Below are 21559 nucleotides of genomic sequence, written 5' to 3' on the forward strand. Positions count from 1 at the left end.
AATCAGGAATCAACAATTTTAACAAAGAGTAATTTAAAGTCTCTGTTTTTAATAATAATAAAAAAAAAAACTTTTAATTTAAACACAACACTACAAACGTCATTGCTATGTTGATTCCACCTGTTTTAGATGAGCCCCCCACCCCCCGAAAAAAAATAATAATTTGCATTTTGCCAGATTTGTTTAGTAAATCAGGCTTGACCTGAGAGATGTGCTGAGAAAAGTAGTTCTGGAGGTCCTATGATGTGTGAAATATATTCAGCAAGCTGTCAGTCAGAATTTCCTAAGGGTGGAGACTTGAGCTGCTAAGAGAAACACAAATAAAAAGAGGGATTTATGGTATAAGAGAGAGAGCAGAAGGGGAAACTCACACCCTCATCATATCTGACCATCACACGTATCTGGTTAATGGTCTTTAAAAAACAAGATGGAAGGACTCTCTTATCTGTTCTTACTTTTGGGTGAGTATAAATGACACGCATCAATCAAATGATGTACAATTATAAATCCTGTTTAGCTATTCTTTATGAAAATATTTAAAGAATCAAATACAACATAAACTTGATCCACATCCCAGAAAGCAATGGAAATATTTTGTTTTTGTAACAGGTGTCTTTTCCATTCAGGGAAGTTCAGAAAACTTGGAAGGTAAAAAGTAGTAACTAATGTCCCATTAGTTAACATGCATTAACTAACATTAACCAATACACAACTTATAGTATTTATTAATCTTTGTTAATGTTGGTTAATTAAATACAACTGCTCGTGGTTAGTTCATGTAAGTGCAGATCCATTAAAAATATTAACTTCAGATTTTAATGTAGTAGTAAATGGAATTGAGTGTTTTGGATTGAAATGTATTATTTATCCCAAATGGAATGTACTGAAACTTCACACATTTGAGTCTTGACCCTCTGTCTCTTTAAATGTTTTTAGAGAATTTGGCATTAAAAGGAACGGCTGTACAGTCGAGCACATTTTACACCTCTGAAGCTACAAAGGCCATTGACGGCATCAGATACTCTCCTTCAGGTACACCCCATCCAGACGAAACCTATACATACTGCTCCATCACATCAAACCAGCTCAACCCGTGGTGGAGGCTGGACCTGCTGGATTATTACGACATTTACAACGTGACCATCACCTACAGAGGCGACTGCTGTCTGGAGCAAACGACTGGAGTAGAGATCCGCATCGGAAACTCTCTGCTAAACAACGGCAACAACAATCCCAGGTGAAGTTATGAAAACAGTGATGAACGTGTCAGGAGAACCGGATTTGAGCAGGTCAGCTGATTGTGTCATGGTTTCTCTCTTTCTCTCTGCAGATGTGCTGTCACTTCACTTGTTCCAGTAGGCAGTACTGTCAGTTTCTCTTGCGGTGGAATGGAAGGTCGTTATGTGAACATGTACATTCCTAACATCCAGGTGTATCTCACGCTGTGTGAGGTGGAGGTTTATGGAACAGGTAAAACAGATAAAAAATAGGTCCATTGTCAATAGCATAGAGATGTACGAAGCACAGCTCACAAAGATGTCACTTTCAAGCCCAGCATCTTTCTGTTGGTAGAACTTGCATGATCAACTTGAACATGCAGTGAAATCTGCGTGGGGAATTTTTTTCGCCCTCGTGGGAAACTCCGGTATTCTTATTCTACGAGGCTGAATCCAGCTTCTAATTCACAGTTTCTTATTGACGCTATACCTTCCACCTTAAAAATGCCACGCTTCCGCGCTTCCATGCTCCATTTAGGGAAACTATTTGTGTCGCTTTTTCAGAAACGAACTATAAACTATTTTAAGGGGGTCATATGATGCATTTTCAAGTTTTTTTTTTCTCTTTGGAGTGTTACAAGCTGTTCATGAATAGATAAGATGACTAAAGTCTCAAACCCAAAAAGATATTCTTTATAAAAGTTAAGACTTGTCCACGACCTCCTAAAATGCTCTGTTTAAACACACCCTCACATGTCTACTCACTGTGGGAAGATTTCCATAATGCCGCCCAAATGTTCACGCAAAGAAAGAAGGAGTAACTTTGATTCTCGCTGTAGTATTGTTGCCACCGTCATCATGTCGTAGAGACGCTGTGTGTTTCATTGTGAAAGCGAAACTACTTTATTTGGTCTTCCAAAAGAGCACACAATTTGAAATCAGTGGTTAAGTTGTATTTACAACACTGTTCCAGAACAGTTCAATCTAAATATTTAGATGTGTGCTGCGCATTTTATGGAGGACTGTTTCCTGATCCTGGGAGAGAAGACTACAATGCCGGCTGTTCTGACTCAGAGCCTGTAAGTATGTTTTCATATTTAAAGAATTTACCACTGATGATTTAAATGAGCAGTGTAGAGTAGCGCTTGTTGTTTGTCATTTCTCCGATCACAAATGCAGACTAGGTTTTATGTTTATGTGGCGCGATGCAATGCAGTGTGTAAAAAGACAGTATAAGTCATTATAATCAGAAATTATGTCCCCGCTGGATGCAACAAATGCCTCATTTGTAATGGGTTTTATTGGTTTTGTATCGTCACACCGGGACACACGGCATCACAGTATGGTGAGGGGCGTAACATTTCCGTCACACGCTTGCGGTATTCGACCATTTACAATGTACTGGATAGCTGGCCAATCAGAGCACACCTCGCTTTTCAGAACGATGAACTTTGTAAAAATCGATGGATTTCAGAAGGCGGGCATAGAGGAGAAACAATAATGTACAGTATGTGGAAAATAATGTTTTTTTAACCTTAAACTGCATAAACACATTTAATTACTCCAAATACACAAAATAATGTTCTTTTTTATCAACATCATATGACCCCTTTAAAATGTAAATAATACTGTGATAATAGTGAAACCGGGCTGTCAACATGAAATCTAATTACATTATCCGTTAATAATTGAATGTGTCATCCTTTGAGTATAGTAATGAATAATATATATATATATATAGTGACGTGACATACAGTCACGTATGGTGACCCATACTCAGAATTCGTGCTCTGCATTTAACCCATCCAAAGTGCACACACACAGGAGTGAACACACACACACACCATGAACACACACCCGGAGCAGTGGGTATCATTTATGCTGCGGCACCCGGGGAACAGCTGGGGGATCGGTGCCTTGCTCAAGGACACCTCAGTCGTGGTATTGCCGGCCCAAGACTCGAACCCACAACCTTAGGGTTAGGAGTCAAACTCTCTAACCACTAGGCCACGACTTCCCTATATATATATATATTTATTTTTTTTTTTTTTATTTTTTTTTTTTAATCTAGACTCTTGTGAAGACTTCATATGACCCAGCACCTGTGAGCAGATGACGCCTACACTGTAAGGACTCCAGATACAAAATGATGGCATTTTCATTGCTTTAAAGTGCACACAAAGTTAGCTTGAATGCATATCTGGTATTTCTAAATACTATAATTTGAATTAGATTTCAACTGTTGTTTCTGATATAAGCTCCTATAAAGACTATTCTGGTTTTGTAACAGAAAAACTTGCATTTTCTGTAAAGCTGCTTTGAAACAATATTTATTGTGAAATGCGTTATATAAATAAATTTGAATTAAACTAAATGAGCCATTGCATTGTTGTTGTCTCTGAGGGAGTGTTAAAAGTTTCACAGGGGGCATATACCCATTGTGTTTGTAAATAAAATAAATAAATAAAATTATACACACACACAAACATATATATATAAATATATAAATAAATTAACTATATATTAGGCTGATATGACAATACAATAACAGGAGAAATTGCATTATTGGCTCAACTGATTGCTCTATTTCTCAGCTTCCTTTGAGGGTGCATTAAAAGATCCACTGAGGTCATATTCCCAGTGCACTTGACTGTAACCACACACATTTTCAGACATTTTTACTGTAGCATTTTTAAATTATGGTCCCATACATTCAAGATTCAAGATTTTTATTTGTCACATACATGGTTATATGGAGAGCTTATAACCAGCAGTGAAATGTAAGTCAGGTCCGCTCCATGGACAGTGCAATTATTAAATAATCGGTGGGATATAAACATAAGATTTCAGGAGGGGAAAATGGACAAAATAACTGTAGCCGGGCCCTATGTGGCCCAGTAGAATTGCCCAATAATTTTGACCCCAATCCAGGGACACATACAATTAATACCTGACTACACCACCTTGGGAATATCACCCAAAAGATTTTACCCATGAGACTTTGCACAAGTTCCCTACCCAGCAGCAAGCAAAACATGGAGACACAGGTATTACTCAGTGCAAAATGATTTATTAGGACAATATAAAAAAAAACAATACAAAAGTTGCAATAGCTAAACCATGACACATCAACTCTAAGAAAGACTTGCATCAACATAAATCACTTACAAATCATCATGGAGCTACGTCCTAGATTTACAGGGAAGACTCTTCAATTACAAATGATCTCCTAATCTACACTGTACACTCACATACCAAGAAAGAGCCCAGTGTACACAGCAGACCACATCACTCACTGAGGAACACCGGCACCTAATAAGGGGAATAGCCTCCCTGGTCAGTCAAGGCCTGTAGCTGCTAGGAAAACACACACAGATAATGTTATACAAATTATACAATTTACACATAGTCTTAAAAAACAACTCAAACAAACAAAGCAAAGTCAATTAATTAACACCAGTTATATAAAGGAGAGAATTGTCATAATACAAGAAGCGGAAGCAATAATGCAAGTAACTCTTTATTGAGAGTAGAAAGGACACAAAGTAGTACTGGAGCTCGGGTGGGCTTGTGGTGCAGGGACTAGATGGTCAGCATGCTGGTGAAGACAGGTGACGGTGAATATCCATACGAGATGGGACGAACACCACAAGGACACCGAACAGGAACTCGAATCCGGAACAGGACTGGAACGACACACGAAGACATAACCTGAGGACACCCAAACAACGATCTGACAAAGAGAGGAGAGAGTGCGATGAGTCTTTATAGGTGAGTGAATTGGCAGCAGCTGGTGCGATGAATGAGATCAGCTGGCGTGCTGATCAGCAGGAACGAGCGGTCACGCCCACTCACACACACCCATACACACACAGAACAACAATTACATGGGACACGAAGAAAACATAGAATTCATGAACCGTGACAGTACCCCCTCTCCTAAGAACGCCTCCTGGCGTCCCTTACCTGTCGATTGTAATCATCAATAAGGGAGTGATCCAGGATGTCTCTAGCAGGAACCCAACTTCTCTCCTCTGGACCGTAACTCTCCCAGTCCACCAAGTACTGGAATCCGCGTCCCCTCCGCCTTGAGTCCAGAATACGATTAACCGAATATGTAGGTTCCCCTTCTACGAGTCGCGGTGGGGGGGGGGGACCGGGACAGGCGGATTAATATGAGAGTGAAACACAGGTTTTATTTTGGAAACATGGAAGGCGGAATGAATCCTCCTGTACACTGGAGGGAGTTTGAGGCGGACTGCCACCGGGCTAATGATCTTGGTGACAGTGAACGGGCCGATAAATTTGGGAGCAAGTTTATTAGAGACGGAACGGAGAGGAATGTTCTTGGTAGAAAGCCACACTTTTTGACCAACGGCGTATACGGGAGGCCTAGACCGGTGGCGATCGGCTTTGGCCTTGGTGCGCGCCCCCGCTTGGAGTAGAGTCTCGCGGGCTCTAGTCCAAGTGCGATGACACCTCTGGACGAAGGCGTGAGCAGAGGGAACCGTGACTTCAGATTCCAGACTAGGAAAAATTGGTGGCTGGTAACCTAGACTACACTCAAACGGAGATAGGCCCGTGGATGATACTGGTAACGAATTGTGGGCGTACTCCACCATTGACAGTTGTTGGCTCCATGAGGAAGGATTCTTGGAGACCAGACATCGCAACGTTCTCTCCAAATCCTGGTTGGCTCTCTCAGTTTGGCCATTGCTCTGGGGATGAAACCCTGAGGACAGACTAACAGTCGCACCCAGTAATCTACAAAACTCTTGCCAAAATTTGGACACAAATTGAGGTCCTCTGTAGGAAACCACGTCCGTCGGGAGGCCATGTAACCAAAAGACGTGGTTAACGACTGTTAACGCTGTCTCCTTGGCTGAGGGTAATTTGGGCAAGGGAATGAATTGGACCGCCTTCAAGAACCGTCCCCACCACGGTCAAAAAACTACCGTGTTCCCCTGAGAGGGTGGGAGGGCGGTGACAAAATCTAGTGCGATATGGGACCAGGGTCTCGAAGGGATCGGCAGCGGTTGAAGGAGCCCATCTGGGGGTCGATTGGAAGTCTTACCAATGGCATAAACTGAGCAAGCCAAAACAAAACTGTGAACGTCGCGAGTCATACGTGGCCACCAAAATCGTTGCTTGACTAAAGATGTAGTGCGACTGACTCCTGGATGGCAAGCCACATTGGAACAATGCCCCCACTGAATAACGCTGGACCGTAATCCCTCTGGCACAAATAAACGGTTCGGTGGACAGTCGACCGGAGGCGTTACCCCTTGTAAGGCCATCTTGACCTTCGATTCGACCTCCCACGAGAGTGTGGAGATAATTAGGGTCTCTGTAAGGGTGAAATGGGGTGTGGAGTTGAGATGGGATCGGTCAAAAATGCGTGATAATGAATCGGGCTTGATGTTCTTGGAGCCTGGGCGGTACGAGAGAGTAAAGTCAAAACGTCCGAAAAAAAGTGCCCACCGAGCCTGCCTGGAGTTCAATCTTTTAGCGGTTCTAATGTATTCCAGATTCTTATGATCGGTCCAAACGATCAAAGGTACTCCCGACCCTTCTAACCAGTGACGCCATTCTTCCAATGCTAACTTGACTGCCAGCAACTCTCTGTTACCAATATCATAATTACGTTCGGCAGAGGACAAACGGTGAGACAAAAACGCGCACGGATGCATTCTGTCGTCTGCAGAAGAACGTTGGGATAACACTGCACCTACCCCTACCTCTGACGCATCGACCTCCACCACGAACTGACGTGATGGATCAGGGGTAATTAAGATGGGGGCTGAAACAAAGCGGCCCTTCAGTTTGGCAAATGCAGCCTCAGCTGCGTCTGACCACCTGAACGTAGTTCTGGGGGAGGTCAAGGCGGTCAGAGGCGAGGCTAGTTGGCTGAAATTGCGAATGAAACGGCGGTAGAAATTGGCGAACCCCAGAAACCTCTGTAGGCCTTACGGGAATCTGGACTTGGCCAATCCACCACAGCCTTAACCTTCTCAGGATCCATACGCATTCCTTCAGACGACACGATGTACCCTAAGAAAGGAACAGACTGTGCATGAAAAGCGCATTTCTCCACCTTGACAAAAAGCCCATTCTCTAGCAGCCTCTGAAGTACTTGTCGAACGTGCTGCACGTGTTCCTGGAGAGAAGGAGAAAAAAATCAATGTCATCCAGGTAGACATATATGAACTGATCGACCATATCTCACAGCACGTCGTTGACGAGTGCTTGGAAGACTGCTGGGGAGTTGGACAAGACGAAGGGCATGACCAAGTATTCAAAGTGCCCTCTGGGGGTGTTAAAAGCAGTCTTCCATTCATCTCCCTTCCTGATGCGGACCAAATAATAAGCATTATGTAAGTCCAGTTTAGTGAAGATCGACGCTCTCTGCAACCTCTCGAAGGCTGAAGACATCAGCGGCAAAGGATAAGTATTCTTTACCGTGATGCTGTTCAACCCCCGGTAGTCAATACAGAGATCAGTCCTTCTTCCCCACAAAAAAGAACCCCGCCCCCGCTGGAGAAGAGGAAGGACGAATGAACCCCGCTGCTAGAGAATCAGAAATATATTTCTCCATAGCCTCTCTTTTTGGAACAGAAAGTGAATATAACTTGCCATTAGGCGGAGACGTACCTGGCAGTAACTCTATAGCACAGTCATAGGGACGATGCGGAGGGAGAGAAGCAGCTTGAGACTTACTGAACACCTCCTTCAGGTCCTGATACTCCGTGGGCACGTTTGACAAATCCACTGCTTCCTCCTGAAATGCAGAAACAGAAACAGACGAAGAGGCAGACACAAGACAGGACTCATGACATTTACTGCTCCACTCCACCACTGATCCTTGCTGCCAGTCAATCCTAGGGTTGTGTTTGATGAGCCAGGGGTGTCCTAAAACAATGGGTGCGAGGGGGGAGTCCAGAATGTAGAAGGAAGTAGTTTCCGTGTGGTTGCCAGATACGATGAGTGTAATGGGTCCAGTGGTGAATGAAACGTTAGGTAGAGCTTGGCCGGTAAGGGCCTGAACAGCAATGGTGCGGGTGAGAGGTAACAGGGGAACGTGAATCTTGTGTGCAAATGTGTAGTCCATGAAGTTACCTTCTGCCCCGGAGTCCAAAAGTGTTCGACAGTTGTGAGTGTTGGCTGACCATCTTAGTCTTACCGGAGGAGCGTAGATGTTGATGAGGTCTTCTCAGCGGAGATCCCACCCGACAGTAGCCTCAGATTTACTGCCGGGCTCGCCCTTTTACCGGGCAGTCATAAGCGAAATGTCCTGCAGTCTCACAGTAAAGACAAAGGCCCTGGGATCTCCGCCTCTCCTTCTCCTCCCGGGAAAGCCGAGCTCGCCCGACCTGCATGGGCTCGTGATCGTAGACGGGGCTGACCGCATCCGCGCCGCTGGATCGCATGGTCTCAGCTGCTCCAGAGAACCGAGTGGGTACCCTCAGACATTCGACTCAAGAGAGTCGGGAATCCACGCGAAGTGCCAGTTCAATCAACCCATTGAGTGTAGTAGGTAAGTCCAGAGCGTAAATCTCTCTCAGGACGTGGTCAGCCAGCCCATGAAGGAACATATCCCACTGCGCCTCCTCGTTCCACTGACACTCTGCCGCCAAAGTCCGGAACTCGATAGAGTAATCCGATACAGATCTTCCGCCTTGTTTGAGGTCCGCGAGGATCCGTGCCGCCTCTCTTCCCGCGACTGCACGGTCAAACACCCTTCTCATCTCGGCGGCAAGTGTCTGGAACGAGGCACAGCATGGATCTTGGTTCTCCCACACCGCCGTCCCCCATAGCGCTGCCCTCCCAGTCAGTAGCGTGAGTGCAAATGCCACTTTGCTCTGTTCAGTGGCAAAGGTCCTGGGCTGCAGAGAAAAATGCATCGAACAACGTGTAAGGAATGCTCTGCAATAGTTCGGCTAACCGTTGTATAAATCGGGGACAGGTAGGCGGGGCTACGACTGGGAAATGCTCTGTGGTGGTACGGGAGGAGCGGCCGGTGTGGGTAGCGCAGTGGGAGCTCGTAGATGTTGTACTTGCTGGCAGAGCTCGGACACCTGCACCACAAGAGCTTGAATAGCCCGACCTGACTCAGTCATGTTCCTCTCCTGGGCATCCATCCGTGAAATACTGGACTTGATGAATTTCTCCAGAGGAGAAGAGGATCCGCTTGCTGCTTGCATCGTTTGGTCAGATCGTTCTGTCATAATACAAGAAGCGGAAGCAATAATGCAAGTAACTCTTTATTGAGAGTGGAAAGGACACAAAGTAGTACTGGAGCTCGGGTGGGCTGGTGGTGCAGGGACTAGATGGTCAGCGTGCTGGTGAAGACAGGTGACGGTGAATCTCCAGACGAGACGGGACGAACACCACAAGGACACCGAACAGGAACTCGAATCCGGAACAGGACTGGAACGACACACGAAGACATAACCTGAGGACACCCAAACAACGATCTGACAAAGAGAGGAGAGTGCGATGAGTCTTTATAGGTGAGTGAATTGGCAGCAGCTGGTGCGATGAATGAGATCAGCTGGCGTGCTGATCAGCAGGAACGAGCGGTCACGCCCACTCAATTACACGGGACACGAAGAAAACAGTGAATTCATGAACCGTGATAAGAATGAACTGAAAGCAAAAGAACAAACAAAAACAATGCTGCACAATATTAGCAAATCAAGAAAACAACAATTTCCAAAAAACAAAAAAACAAAAACAAAGAAACAATTATAATAATGAAAAACAAATCTAAATCAATAGTTAAATGTCAAAAGTAATTCAAGATAATACAAAAAAAGGGCAAAAAATATAACTCAGATCACAATAACGCAGGGACTCACTTACAATATAACAAGAACAAAATAAATACACAAATTGCAAAACAACTGCCGTTGGACAGAACTAAAAAAAAACAAACAAAAAAAACCCCAAAGAAAATCAGGAATCAACAATTTTAACAGAGACTACACTCTAAAAAGTGCTGGGTTAAAAAACAACCCAACCTTATCCCTCTATTGGACAGAACACGCGCTGGGTTGTTTTGACCCAAGTGCTGGGTTTAAGCATTTCACCCAGAATGCTGGGTTGTTTATTTGACCCAACCAGTGGGTCAGGTTAACTGTGTTGCTGGGGTTAAATATTATCTAAACATTGGGTTATTTGTTGTTTTTTTTCTTTGTGACTTTTATATTTTATATTTTTAAATATTATAATTTATATCACAAAGGAATGTAAAATTATTATTATTATTATTCTGTAATACAATTACACAACACAAAAAAATGCAACTGTAAATATCCATTTAATAAGTTTTGACATTTCAACATTCAAACAATTTTTCCAACCCTTACAGACACAAATAAAAACAACAGTTTTTGTAGATCAGTTTCTTTAAACACACAAAACTGTGAAAACTAGGCACTGTAGCTTCCTATTCTTTGTCAACCTTGCATCATCAGAACACTCAATAACTGATTATTGTCACACGAGAATCAGATCAAACATTGTGCTATTAAAACTAAGCCAAACAAAGAATCTTACAACAGACAATTCATGTGACACAAAATTGGAAAGTGGGCAGAAAAAAACTGTTGCCCTCAAAAACTTCTCACATGGAGACTCATTTCCATCAATATGATGATATCCTGCATGCTGGAGAAATTCTCAGGTAGGAAGACACTGCTTAGCGTAGTTAACATAAAGCACAAAAAAGGACTAGAAACAAAGATCACCATAAAAAGAACTTGAAACAAAGATCAACAGCCTCAAGTGACGAGTCCGTTTCAGTGGCATGGCCCAAATCAGTGGTGACGGTCTGGGCTGTCGCTGTCTGGTCCTCAAGGCACAAAATGTGCAGGAATGCATCATTGGTCTCTGCATTTTGTAAATACTCTACCATGCTGGTCCCTTCCTGTTAATTACGCGACACTTAGTCTCGCAACATAACTAACAAGTTAAGTGTATTATAGAAATCATATATAATCATACACAGTTGAGGTCAAACATTTACATCCCCCTTTCAGAATCTGCAAAATGTAAATTTTTTACTCATATACAACTATTACAGAATGTTAAAAAGCTCACTGATACTCCAGAAGATAAAACCATGCATTAAGAGCCAGGGGTGAAAGTTTTTGAATGGAATGGAGATGTGTACATCTTTCTTATTTTGCCTAAATATTAGGGGTGCACAACAAATATCGGCCGATAATTAATGCGCATCTTGTCTGTAAACCTGGTTCTCTAATCAGTGGTAAAAGGTAGTGGTAGTGGAGTGTACTTGAAAGCACTCTCCCCTTTAGCATCTAAACCATAAGAATATATATACACACATACACACACTACCAGCCAAGTTTTTAAACAGTAAGATTTTTCTGTTTTTTAAAGAAGTCTCTTCTGCTCACCAAGCCTGCATTTATTTGATCCAAAATACAGTAATATTGTGTAACATTTATACTAAATATTTGAACATATTGTGAAATGTAATTTATTTCTGTGATCAAAACTGAATTTTCAGGATCATTACCCCAGTCTTCAGTGTCACGTGATCTTCTGAAATCATTCTTATATGCTGATTTGCTGCTCAAGAAACATTTAAATTATTTCTATTATCAGTATTTAAAACAGCTGAAAACATTTTTTCAGGATTCCTTGATAAATAGAAAGATCCAAAGATCAGCATTTATCTGAAATAAAAAGCTTTTGTAACATTATATACTATACCATTCAAAAGCTTGGGGTGAGTATATATATATATATATATATATATATATATATATATATATATATATATATATATATATACTGACCCCAAGGTTTTGAATATATATATATATATATATATATAGAGAGAGAGAGAGAGAGAGAGAGAGAGAGAGAGAGAAATTAATTCTTTTATTTAACAAGGATGCTTTAAATTTATTAAAAAGTGATGAAAAAGACATTTATAATGTCACAAAAGATTATATTTCAGTTAAATGCTGTTCTGAACTTTCTATTCATCAAAGAAACCTGAAAAGATTCTACTCAGCTGTTTTCAACATAATAATAATATCAAAGAAACTTGAAAAGATTCTACTCAGGAATATGGCTATATATAATATTAGAATGATAGAATGAATTCTGAAGGATAATGTGAGTTAGGTGAGTAATAATGCTAAAAATTCAGCTTTGAAATCACAAGAATAAATTACATTTTAAAATATACTCAAATAGAAAACAGTTAGGGTATTTAAAGTAGTAAAAATATTTCAAATATTTCGTTTTTTTCTGTTCTTTGGATAAAATAAATGCAGGCTTGGTGAGCAGAAGAAACCTCCGTGGTTGTGGGTCTGAAGACCTCTCTGCCTTTCTTGTATATTGATGGGGGAAGCAGGGTGGGCAGGACTTTGAAAGCACTCTCCCCTTTAGCATCTAAACCATAAGAATAATACAATGCAAACTGTGAAACTGATCTCATAATCAAAATGACACATTGAAACATTTTCTTGTAAAAATTTCTTGCATTCCTTTATATTAGCTTAAATGTAACTACACCTGTGCACCTGTACATGCAGTGTTGTGAATATGCAAATTAGTCCCCACCCCCATTCAACCACTTCAGACCCCCCACCCTACAGTCCCCTACTGATGGGATAAGTTACTTGTGATGCTGGGAAACAAAGGTGGGATTTTTGAAATTGTAAATGGTTCACTGCAATATGAAGAACAAAATACTGTTGACTAATGAATTTGCACATGGTTAATCTTAAAGAATATATATATATATATATATAAAAAAAAACAGCCTTTACGTGTAAACAATATGTATTTTTTATTATGGTAAACTGACTGAGGATACCAACATCAGGTTTCTAAATTCATGAGGACTACTAAGAGTTTTTGTGCTGAATATAGGTTATACAAGAAGGCAATAAGTTTGGAACTACAACAGTGGCAAAACAGAGCAAGCGAAGAAAAGCAGAGGAAAGAAGAGAAATAACAGCAAGGATACTGGAGTAAAGACCAAACATTATTATTAATAATAATAAGCCATTTAATAAAATTTTTTAGAGCTGATTTATGGAGGGCCTAAATGCTTCAGGCCAATATACAAGCTAATAAGCAACTAGTTAAAAGTGAGAATTGGTCCCTATACTAAAGTGTATTTACCAGATGATACTTGTCAAATACAGATGAATTTTGTTTTATAGATTATAGACATATTATAAGAAATAGTTTACCTGGAGTCATGTCACCCAGCTCTAAATGCACCTTTCCATCTCGCTGGGCATAGGCAAGAATTTGGTCTGCAATTGTAGCCCAGTCTTTAAAAAGTTTTCTGTCTGCATCTGGATTATCTTCCTAAAGTCTTGTGAAAAAACAAATATAAGCATAATCCATAGTGTTTGAGATATTACATGGGCTTGAGAGTAAGCCGGTGTTAGAAAATAAATCAAGAGAGTCTCATGTTAGCTATAACCTTTAAAGGTGTCATCCAGGCTGTCACGCTGCCAATCCTTGACCATCTGCACCAGCAAGAATCTTACATACCTAAATTGAAATTTCAGATTAAGAAAACGTTTGTCAAACTGGGTGTTCTTGCATGCTATGATTTTAAAAAGTAACGTTACCGGCACTTTGATGTCTTAATTATGACACGATTCCATATTATACAGAACGGTTGGCATAGGCAACCCTAGCTAGCAATCTTACAACTGAGTTTATGTCAATCAAGTCTCCAATCTGGAAGGCAGAATCGACACTGTTAAAAAAAATAAAATGAGTGCATTCCCATTTAATTTTTATACTGGTTCACTAAAACAGAGGAAGAAGGACCTCATACAACACGAGAGATTAAGTCTAACTTTACATACTCACATTTCACTGCTGGTTATATATGCTCTATATAATCGTGTATGTGACGAATAAAATCTTGAAGTATAAAATGTTGAAGTACATACTGTAGCTAAGACAACATTACATTTAAGTAACAAATAATATTACATAACAGTAATATTGTGGTTTAACATTATAAAAGTAAGGGGCATAGCATTTTAGCTAATGCAGCTAAAGTTATCTGAGGAAAAAAGTGCGCCAAAATGCTCAGCATTCAAAGAGATAGATCTATCATTGGATTCGGTCGCAGACATTTAATTGAAAAAATATGCCCTTAAAGATCAATTTTAGTACAAAATGGTCTAATTCTGACAAAACATTACAAAGCCATACAGTACGCAGACAGTAACTGAACTTACCCCTGTATTTCAGACATAGTTCATACAATTTCCACGAGGCGTTAAAATAAGGGACATGTAACTTAGAAATAAAACTTTGAGGGTGCACGCAAACACACTCACACACACAAACACGCACACGCAAACACACACACACACACACACACACACACACACACGTTTATTTTTGTGAATTGTGGGGACATCCCATAGGCGTAATGGTTTTTATACTGTACAAACTGTATGTGTTATTGCCCTACACCAACCCTACACCTAACCCTACCCCTTACAGGAAACTTTGTGCATTTTTACTTTCTCAAAAAAACTCATTCTGTATGGTTTTTAAGCGTTTTGAAAAATGGGGATATGGGTTATGTCCTCATAAGTCACCCTCTCCTTGTAATACCTGTGTCATACCCATGTCATTATACAAAGTTGTGTCCTGATATGTCACAAGAACACGCACATAGATCAGTGTGCTCTTACCACAACTTATTAAAAACAGAGGTAAATAATCATATCATCATATTAACTTACCTTACAATGCTGCTTGCAGCGATGTGCGTGACCGTCTGACCACAACGAGATGAGAATCCAGAAAGTTCGATGTAGAGGAAAAATAAATAAACCTTGGGTCAAAATAACCCTACCTAGATGTTAAATGGAGAAATAACCCTTACAGTCCATTTGACCCAGCATGAGCAATCCAACTGTGTCTTTACATTACCTCAAACAACCCAGAATTATGGCCCAGCACAATTAATCCAAAAATGTGTTTACAGAAATAACCTAGCACTTTTTAGAGAGTAATTTAACATAATATGAATGCAACACAAAATAGACAAACACAAGCCTTTAGAGGCCAAACATTCACACAAAAGGACGACTCTTTTGGCACGACAGTAACCCAAACCACATAGAAACACAATGCAAGTCAATGTAGAATGAGACAGCAGTGATATCCACACTGTGATCTATACAAAAGAAAAATGATTAACATAAAATAATCTACTAAACAGAGTGAGAAAACAAACACCCACTTACCCAACAACCGCTGAGGGAACCTGGATATATCTGAATGTTTAAACTCTCAGCCTGTATACTTCAGCTGCCACCCAACATCAACTGAAATAAAACACAGACTGAGACTCGCACTACATCCATGCCCGATAAGCAAACAGAATACATCAAATGCGTACCTGGAGTAAGATAGATGCTCATTCAGCAGCAAAGCAGAACCACAAGCTAGGGCCGAAACAAGCACAAAGCACAGGTGCGACTGCACCCAGCCGCTCTCCTAACAAGACAAGAGAGGTGCACATGCAAATCAACTAAAAACTAGAACCAAAATAAAGCAAGGCAGATACCATACAGGACTTTAATCCACCTGAAGTGACCCACAGTCACACTTAGCCGAAGCACAGGAAGTCAAACTACCTCCGGGTTATGACGCCTGCCTAGGTAACATTCGCACAATGACTTTTATAAGTCCTTAAACAGGCACCAATTGATGACTTCAAGAAAATGCCTGCCCCAGCCATTCACCATTCACTATCCTTAACTATCATGCCACATAAACAAAATAAACTCTTACTGAGGGTTTGAAAAGAAATGTCTTAACCTTACCTAGCTTCAAAAGAAAAAGACTAACTCCTCCCTTACTCCCTTTCTATTAAAACACAGGAGACAACATGAATCTTCAAATTAATTAGCATCCTCCTTCCTACAAATGATCCCCAATAACAAAATTGAGCTTATAATTTAAAAAGAAACCTGGCCACACTGGCAGGCCAGGGGCGGACTTAACCAATAAGCAAGGTAAGCAGCTGGTTAGAGCCCCGGGTAATCTGATATTGGTAACATTATAAGACCTACCCCTTCGAACGGCAACTGGAAACACACGCCAAGGTTGACTATTCCAGTCACAACGTCTGACTTCAGGTGTACCTGATGGAGAGGAACAGAATCACTCCCCATCTTGATACCATGTATTAGTACGTAAGAACTGGTGTGCGAATTCTTGAGGAGGGAAGCAACCCTTTCAGGATTAAGGACTATTCTGAACCAGTATCTCACAAGATCACTACAGGGGTGTATTCCAGAAAGCATGGTTAACTTACCATCAGCTATACCCTGAACTTTCAGTTGATTAACCCCAAAACTTGCTTACTCAAGGTATGTGGCTCCAAAAACACGTCTGGGAGTAAGTTCATTCAACTCAGAACATAAGACTCAAGACATTTTCAACAGAGCGATGAACCAATGAGTCACTATGGAAATGGATGCTAAGAAAAAGCTGTTTCTTCTTCTTTTGTTCAATGGTCGTTTACATGCTTAATACATATCGCCACCTAATTGATGGTTGTGAAGTCTTTTTTTTGTTTTGTTTAATCTTTAATCCTTGAAGATATGAACTATATTGTTTGTTTGATGCTAATTATATAGCCTGTTAAGTCATATCAGATATGTATTTTGATTTAGAATTTAGACATTATAGAAAATGCAGATCCATGTGTGAGATGATAATATAAAATATAGTATATATATATATATATATATATATATATATATATATATATATATATATATATATATATATATATATAGAATATAATAAATTAAACATTATCTTGTCATAGTGTTTTATAATTTATACAGACAACTGTTATATATGCCAATAAAATAAATATAAGAACCATATTAGAATAATATATTACCTTGTTTATTATTTATATTAGCGCTTCATCATTAAGTCTCTCACACACACACACATATATATATATATATATATATATATATATATATATATATATAGGCTATATTACATATTGTGATATTGTATAATGTTGTGCACTATCTGTCACGCCCACTGAAGGCTCGTCAGTAGATCACATGTGCTGAAATAAACTAACACCAATACTAAAAATGAAACTCATTGATGGATGCAGACAAGCATGAAAACAAACAAGCAAACAAACAAACAACAACAAAACAATCTGAAATACCAGTCATCTCTCTTTTTTTTTTTTTTTTTTTTCCTGGTGCTAGGGAAAAAAAACAACAACCCAAAAAAACATTTTGATTTGCATTTTGTCAGATTTGTTTAGTAAATCAGGCTTGACCTGAGAGATGTGCTGAGAAAAGTAGTTCTGGAGGTCCTATGATGTGTGAAATATATTCAGCAAGTATCCAGACAGAAGTTCCTAAGGGTGGAGACTTGAGCTGCTAAGAGAAACACAAATAAAAAGAGGGATTTATGGTATAAGAGAGAGAGAGCAGAAGGGAAACTCACACCCTCGTCATATCTGATCATCACAGGTATCTGGTTAATGGTAACTCTTACCTGTTCTTCTTTAAAAAAACAAGATGGAAGGACTCTCTTACCTGTTCTTACTTTTTTTGGGTGAGTAAAAATGACACGCTTCAATCAAATGATGTACAATTATAAATCCTGTTTAGCTATTCTTGAGAATGAAAATATTTTAAAGAATCAAATACAACATATATAAACTTGATCCACATCCCAGAAAGCAATGGAAATATTTTGTTTTTGTAACAGGTGTCTTTTCCATTCAGGGCAGTTCAGAAAACTTGGAAGGTAAAAAGTAGTAACTAGTGTCCCATTAGTTAACATGCATTAACTAACATCAACCAATACACAAACTTAGTATTTGTTAATCTTTGTTAATGCTGGTTAATAAAATACAACTGCTCATAGTTAGTTCATGTATGTACAGATCTATTAAAAATATTAACTTCAGATTTTAATGTAGTAGTAAATGGAATTGAATGTTTTGGATTGGAATTTAATCTTTTAACGGATTGCAGAGGTCCCAATTGGAATCTACTGAAACATCACACATTTGAGTCTTGACCCTCTGTCTCTTTAAATGTTTTTAGAGAATTTGGCATTAAAAGGAACGGCTGTACAGTCAAGCACATATTACGGCTGGGGAGCTGCAAACTCCACATATTACCGCTGGGGAGCTGCAAACGCCATCGATGGCATCAGATATGCTCCAGGTTTAGCCTCAAGCTGCTCCATCACATCATACGAGCTCAACCCGTGGTGGAGGCTGGACCTGCTGGATTATTATGACATTTACAACGTGACCATCACCAACAGAGGCGATGGCTGGCCAGAGCAAACGACTGGAGTAGAGATCCGCATCGGAAACTCTCTGGTAAACGACGGCAACAACAATCCCAGGTGAAGTTATGAAAACAGTTATGAACGTGTCAGGAGAACCGGATTTGAGCAGATCAGCTGATTGTGTCGTGGTTTCTCTCTTTCTCTCTGCAGATGTGCTGTCACTTCATCTGTCCCATTAGGCAGTACTGTCAGTTTCTCTTGCGGTGGAATGGAAGGTCGTTATGTGAACATGTACATTCCTAACATCCAGGCATATCTCACGCTGTGTGAGGTGGAGGTTTATGGAACAGGTAAAACAGATAAAAAATAGGTCATTGTCAATAGTGTAGAGATGTACGAAGCGCAGCTCACAAAGATGTCACTTTCAAGCCCAGCAACTTTGTGTTGGTCGAATTTGCATGATCAACTTGAACTTGAAGCCCTCATGGGAAACTCTTATTCTACGAGGCTGAATCCAGCTTCTTATTGACGCTATCCCTTCCAGCTCAAAAACGTGACGCTTCTGCGTTTCTTAGCTTCTTATTCACGCTCAATTTAGGGACCATAACTATTTGTGTCTCTTTTTCAGAAACAAACAATAAACTATTTTAAAGGGGTTATATGATGCGTTTTCAAGTTTTACTTTCTCTTTGGAGTGTTACAAGCTGTTTGTGAATAGATAAGATGACTAAAATTGCAAAGACTAAAGTCTCAAACCCAAAGAGATATCCTTTATGAAAGTTAAGACTCGTCCATGCCCTCCTAAAACGCCTCATTTAAACATGCCCCCACATGTCTACTCACTGTGGGAAGATTTGCATGACACAGCCCAAATGTTCACGCAAAGAAAGAAGGAGTAACTTTGATTCTCACTGTTGCCACCGCTGCCATGTTGTGGAGACGCTGTGTGTTTTGTTGTGAAAGCGAAACTACTTTGTTTGGTCTTCCAAAAGAGGACACAACTAGAAATCAATGGTTAAGTTGTATGTGGGTCATTGACGGATAAGACTTTTTAATAGGCCAATTTTAAAATAACAAAAATATGGATATGTTTGGCCATTTTCTAAACATTTGGAATGTAGTGTACACATGCTTTATAAAGAAAAGTAAAAAGAATTGACATTTTAGTGTTTTTACACTTAAGTTAATAATACATAGCCTTAAAAAAGTCATCTGTGGCGACCGTAATATATCTCAAAATTCACATTTTTATGTATCATTAAGACAAGTTGAACTCATATCAGTAAGTAGATAAACTGATGAAGATAGATAAACTTTAGTGCCCTTTCATTTTATGAAAACCATTATTTCACAACTTTATTCTATAATATCAGAGTCTCTCGATAATCCAGTCACAATACTGATTTTTTACTTTAAAAGCAAAAAAAAAAACTGAATTAGCATTTATACAGATATTACACATTCAACAATAGCATACCACTGATTAAAATTTGAGGCTAAACTGATGGATATTTGGTTATGAATTTATTAATTTATTAATTCATTTGTTGGTTACCCCACATGACATATGGTCACCCCAAATGATAAGAAAACCACAAGTATAAAAATTTCAGTTAAAATGTACACAAAAGAGTTCAAGATGAGAGAAAATTTAACTCTTTTTATTCAAATAACATTTCAACATTTAAATATAACAAATCAGAAGGACATTAACATTTAAAATTATATAATTTTTATTGCAACGCACATTAAATGCTTCAAGAACTTAAGAAGCTGAGTAAAGAATCTCTTTTTTGTAACCTTTTTGATTCATTGGACAGGGATGAACACTACTTGCATCTCAATTAACCTTTCAACATTCAAATATCACAAATAATAAGTTTCTTTTTCTGGACCCATTTAGCCACGCAAGGCAGTGATGAACACGACTTGCTTTTATCTAAGCTGAGGTATTTCTGAACTTCACCCAATCTTGGAGAGTCAGCTTTGAGAAGCGTGATGTTGCTGGCTCAGGTTCTGAGATCACAGCATGCACATCTTTTCTGTAGTAGAAAATTAAATCTACAGTTTGTGGCCACATGAAGAGGTTTTTGTCACCAGATTGTAGCATACAATTGACCTGCACTTCTTTCTCCCCACAACCTCAAGCACTTGGCCAACATAAGGCTTCTCATCATAAATGACAATAACAAACTTGCCACAAAGATCTAGATTTTCTTGTTCCCTAGGTGGTTGAGGAGGAGAGCTTGGGGGATTCTCAGTTTTGCACACAGTGCGTCTCACTCTCAGGTCTACTGTTACGGGCTTGTAACAAGGGCATGGACTCCTCTCTGTTTTCCTACAGAAGCATGACACAGTCCTGTGAGTGATCTGTGAAGGGCTGGGTAGACCAAACCTGGTGTATTTTAAAGGTGCCCTTCACAGCCTCCAAGTTGTCAGGAATTAGCTCATCACACTTTTCAATGCTTTCTCTGTTTACCCAATAGTGTGTGATGCTTGAGCCTAATCTTGTGCTCAGCATCTCATTGAGTTGCTGTGGTGTCTGAAGTTCACCACCTCTTTGGACAAAGCGATCTGCTTCTCTTTTTATTGCCCCACCAATCCCATCTGGGGCCCCTTTCCCATGAGACTTTTCTGAATAATTCCAGGTCACCTTAGTGAACCCAGAAAGGAAAGGGACAGTACTGAGGAGGTAGAAGTTGTTTTTATTCCGGTACTGTGTAACCGGCCCATCACTCTGAATGTGGAGGGTTGTGATCTGTGGGAAGGCTTCACGAAGCTCTCCTAAGATGGGCTCTAGATGTGCCCACACCGCCCGCTCATCATGGCGCAGGCTGTCAGAGAGTGTTGCATAGGACTTTGTTCCATGCACAGTGTACAGGACTGCTGTGTGGATAGTCGCTTGCTGTCTGCTGCCTCCAAAGTGAAATGCCTGAACCTCTGTGTTCAGCTTACATGCATAATTCTCTGAGAAGTCAACATGCAGAACAGCTTCACACCCTGTGATGTTTTGTTTA

General features: G+C 40.0%; 1 protein-coding gene across 1 annotated transcript; it reads left to right on the forward strand.

The window, feature by feature from the left end:
- The first annotated feature begins 289 nt into the window (after window positions 1-289).
- On the forward strand, window positions 290-3489 carry LOC109062736 (fucolectin-5-like). Its single transcript, XM_042759391.1, has 5 exons — window positions 290-461; window positions 610-648; window positions 937-1237; window positions 1331-1470; window positions 3289-3489. Exons 1-5 carry the CDS (start codon window positions 428-430, stop codon window positions 3309-3311), a joined length of 537 nt encoding a protein of 178 aa, XP_042615325.1. The 5' UTR covers window positions 290-427; the 3' UTR covers window positions 3312-3489.
- The last annotated feature ends 18070 nt before the right edge of the window (window positions 3490-21559 follow it).

Source organism: Cyprinus carpio, chromosome A7 (assembly GCF_018340385.1).
Source record: "Cyprinus carpio isolate SPL01 chromosome A7, ASM1834038v1, whole genome shotgun sequence".
NCBI classification, from domain to species: Eukaryota; Metazoa; Chordata; class Actinopteri; order Cypriniformes; family Cyprinidae; genus Cyprinus; species Cyprinus carpio.

Coding starts and splice junctions, on each gene's coding strand:
- LOC109062736 (XM_042759391.1), top strand. CDS start 428: ATGGAAGGACTCTCTTATCTGTTCTTACTTTTGG. Junction 462..609: donor TTATCTGTTCTTACTTTTGG/GTGAGTATAAAT, acceptor TTTTTGTAACAG/GTGTCTTTTCCATTCAGGGA. Junction 649..936: donor AAGTTCAGAAAACTTGGAAG/GTAAAAAGTAGT, acceptor AAATGTTTTTAG/AGAATTTGGCATTAAAAGGA.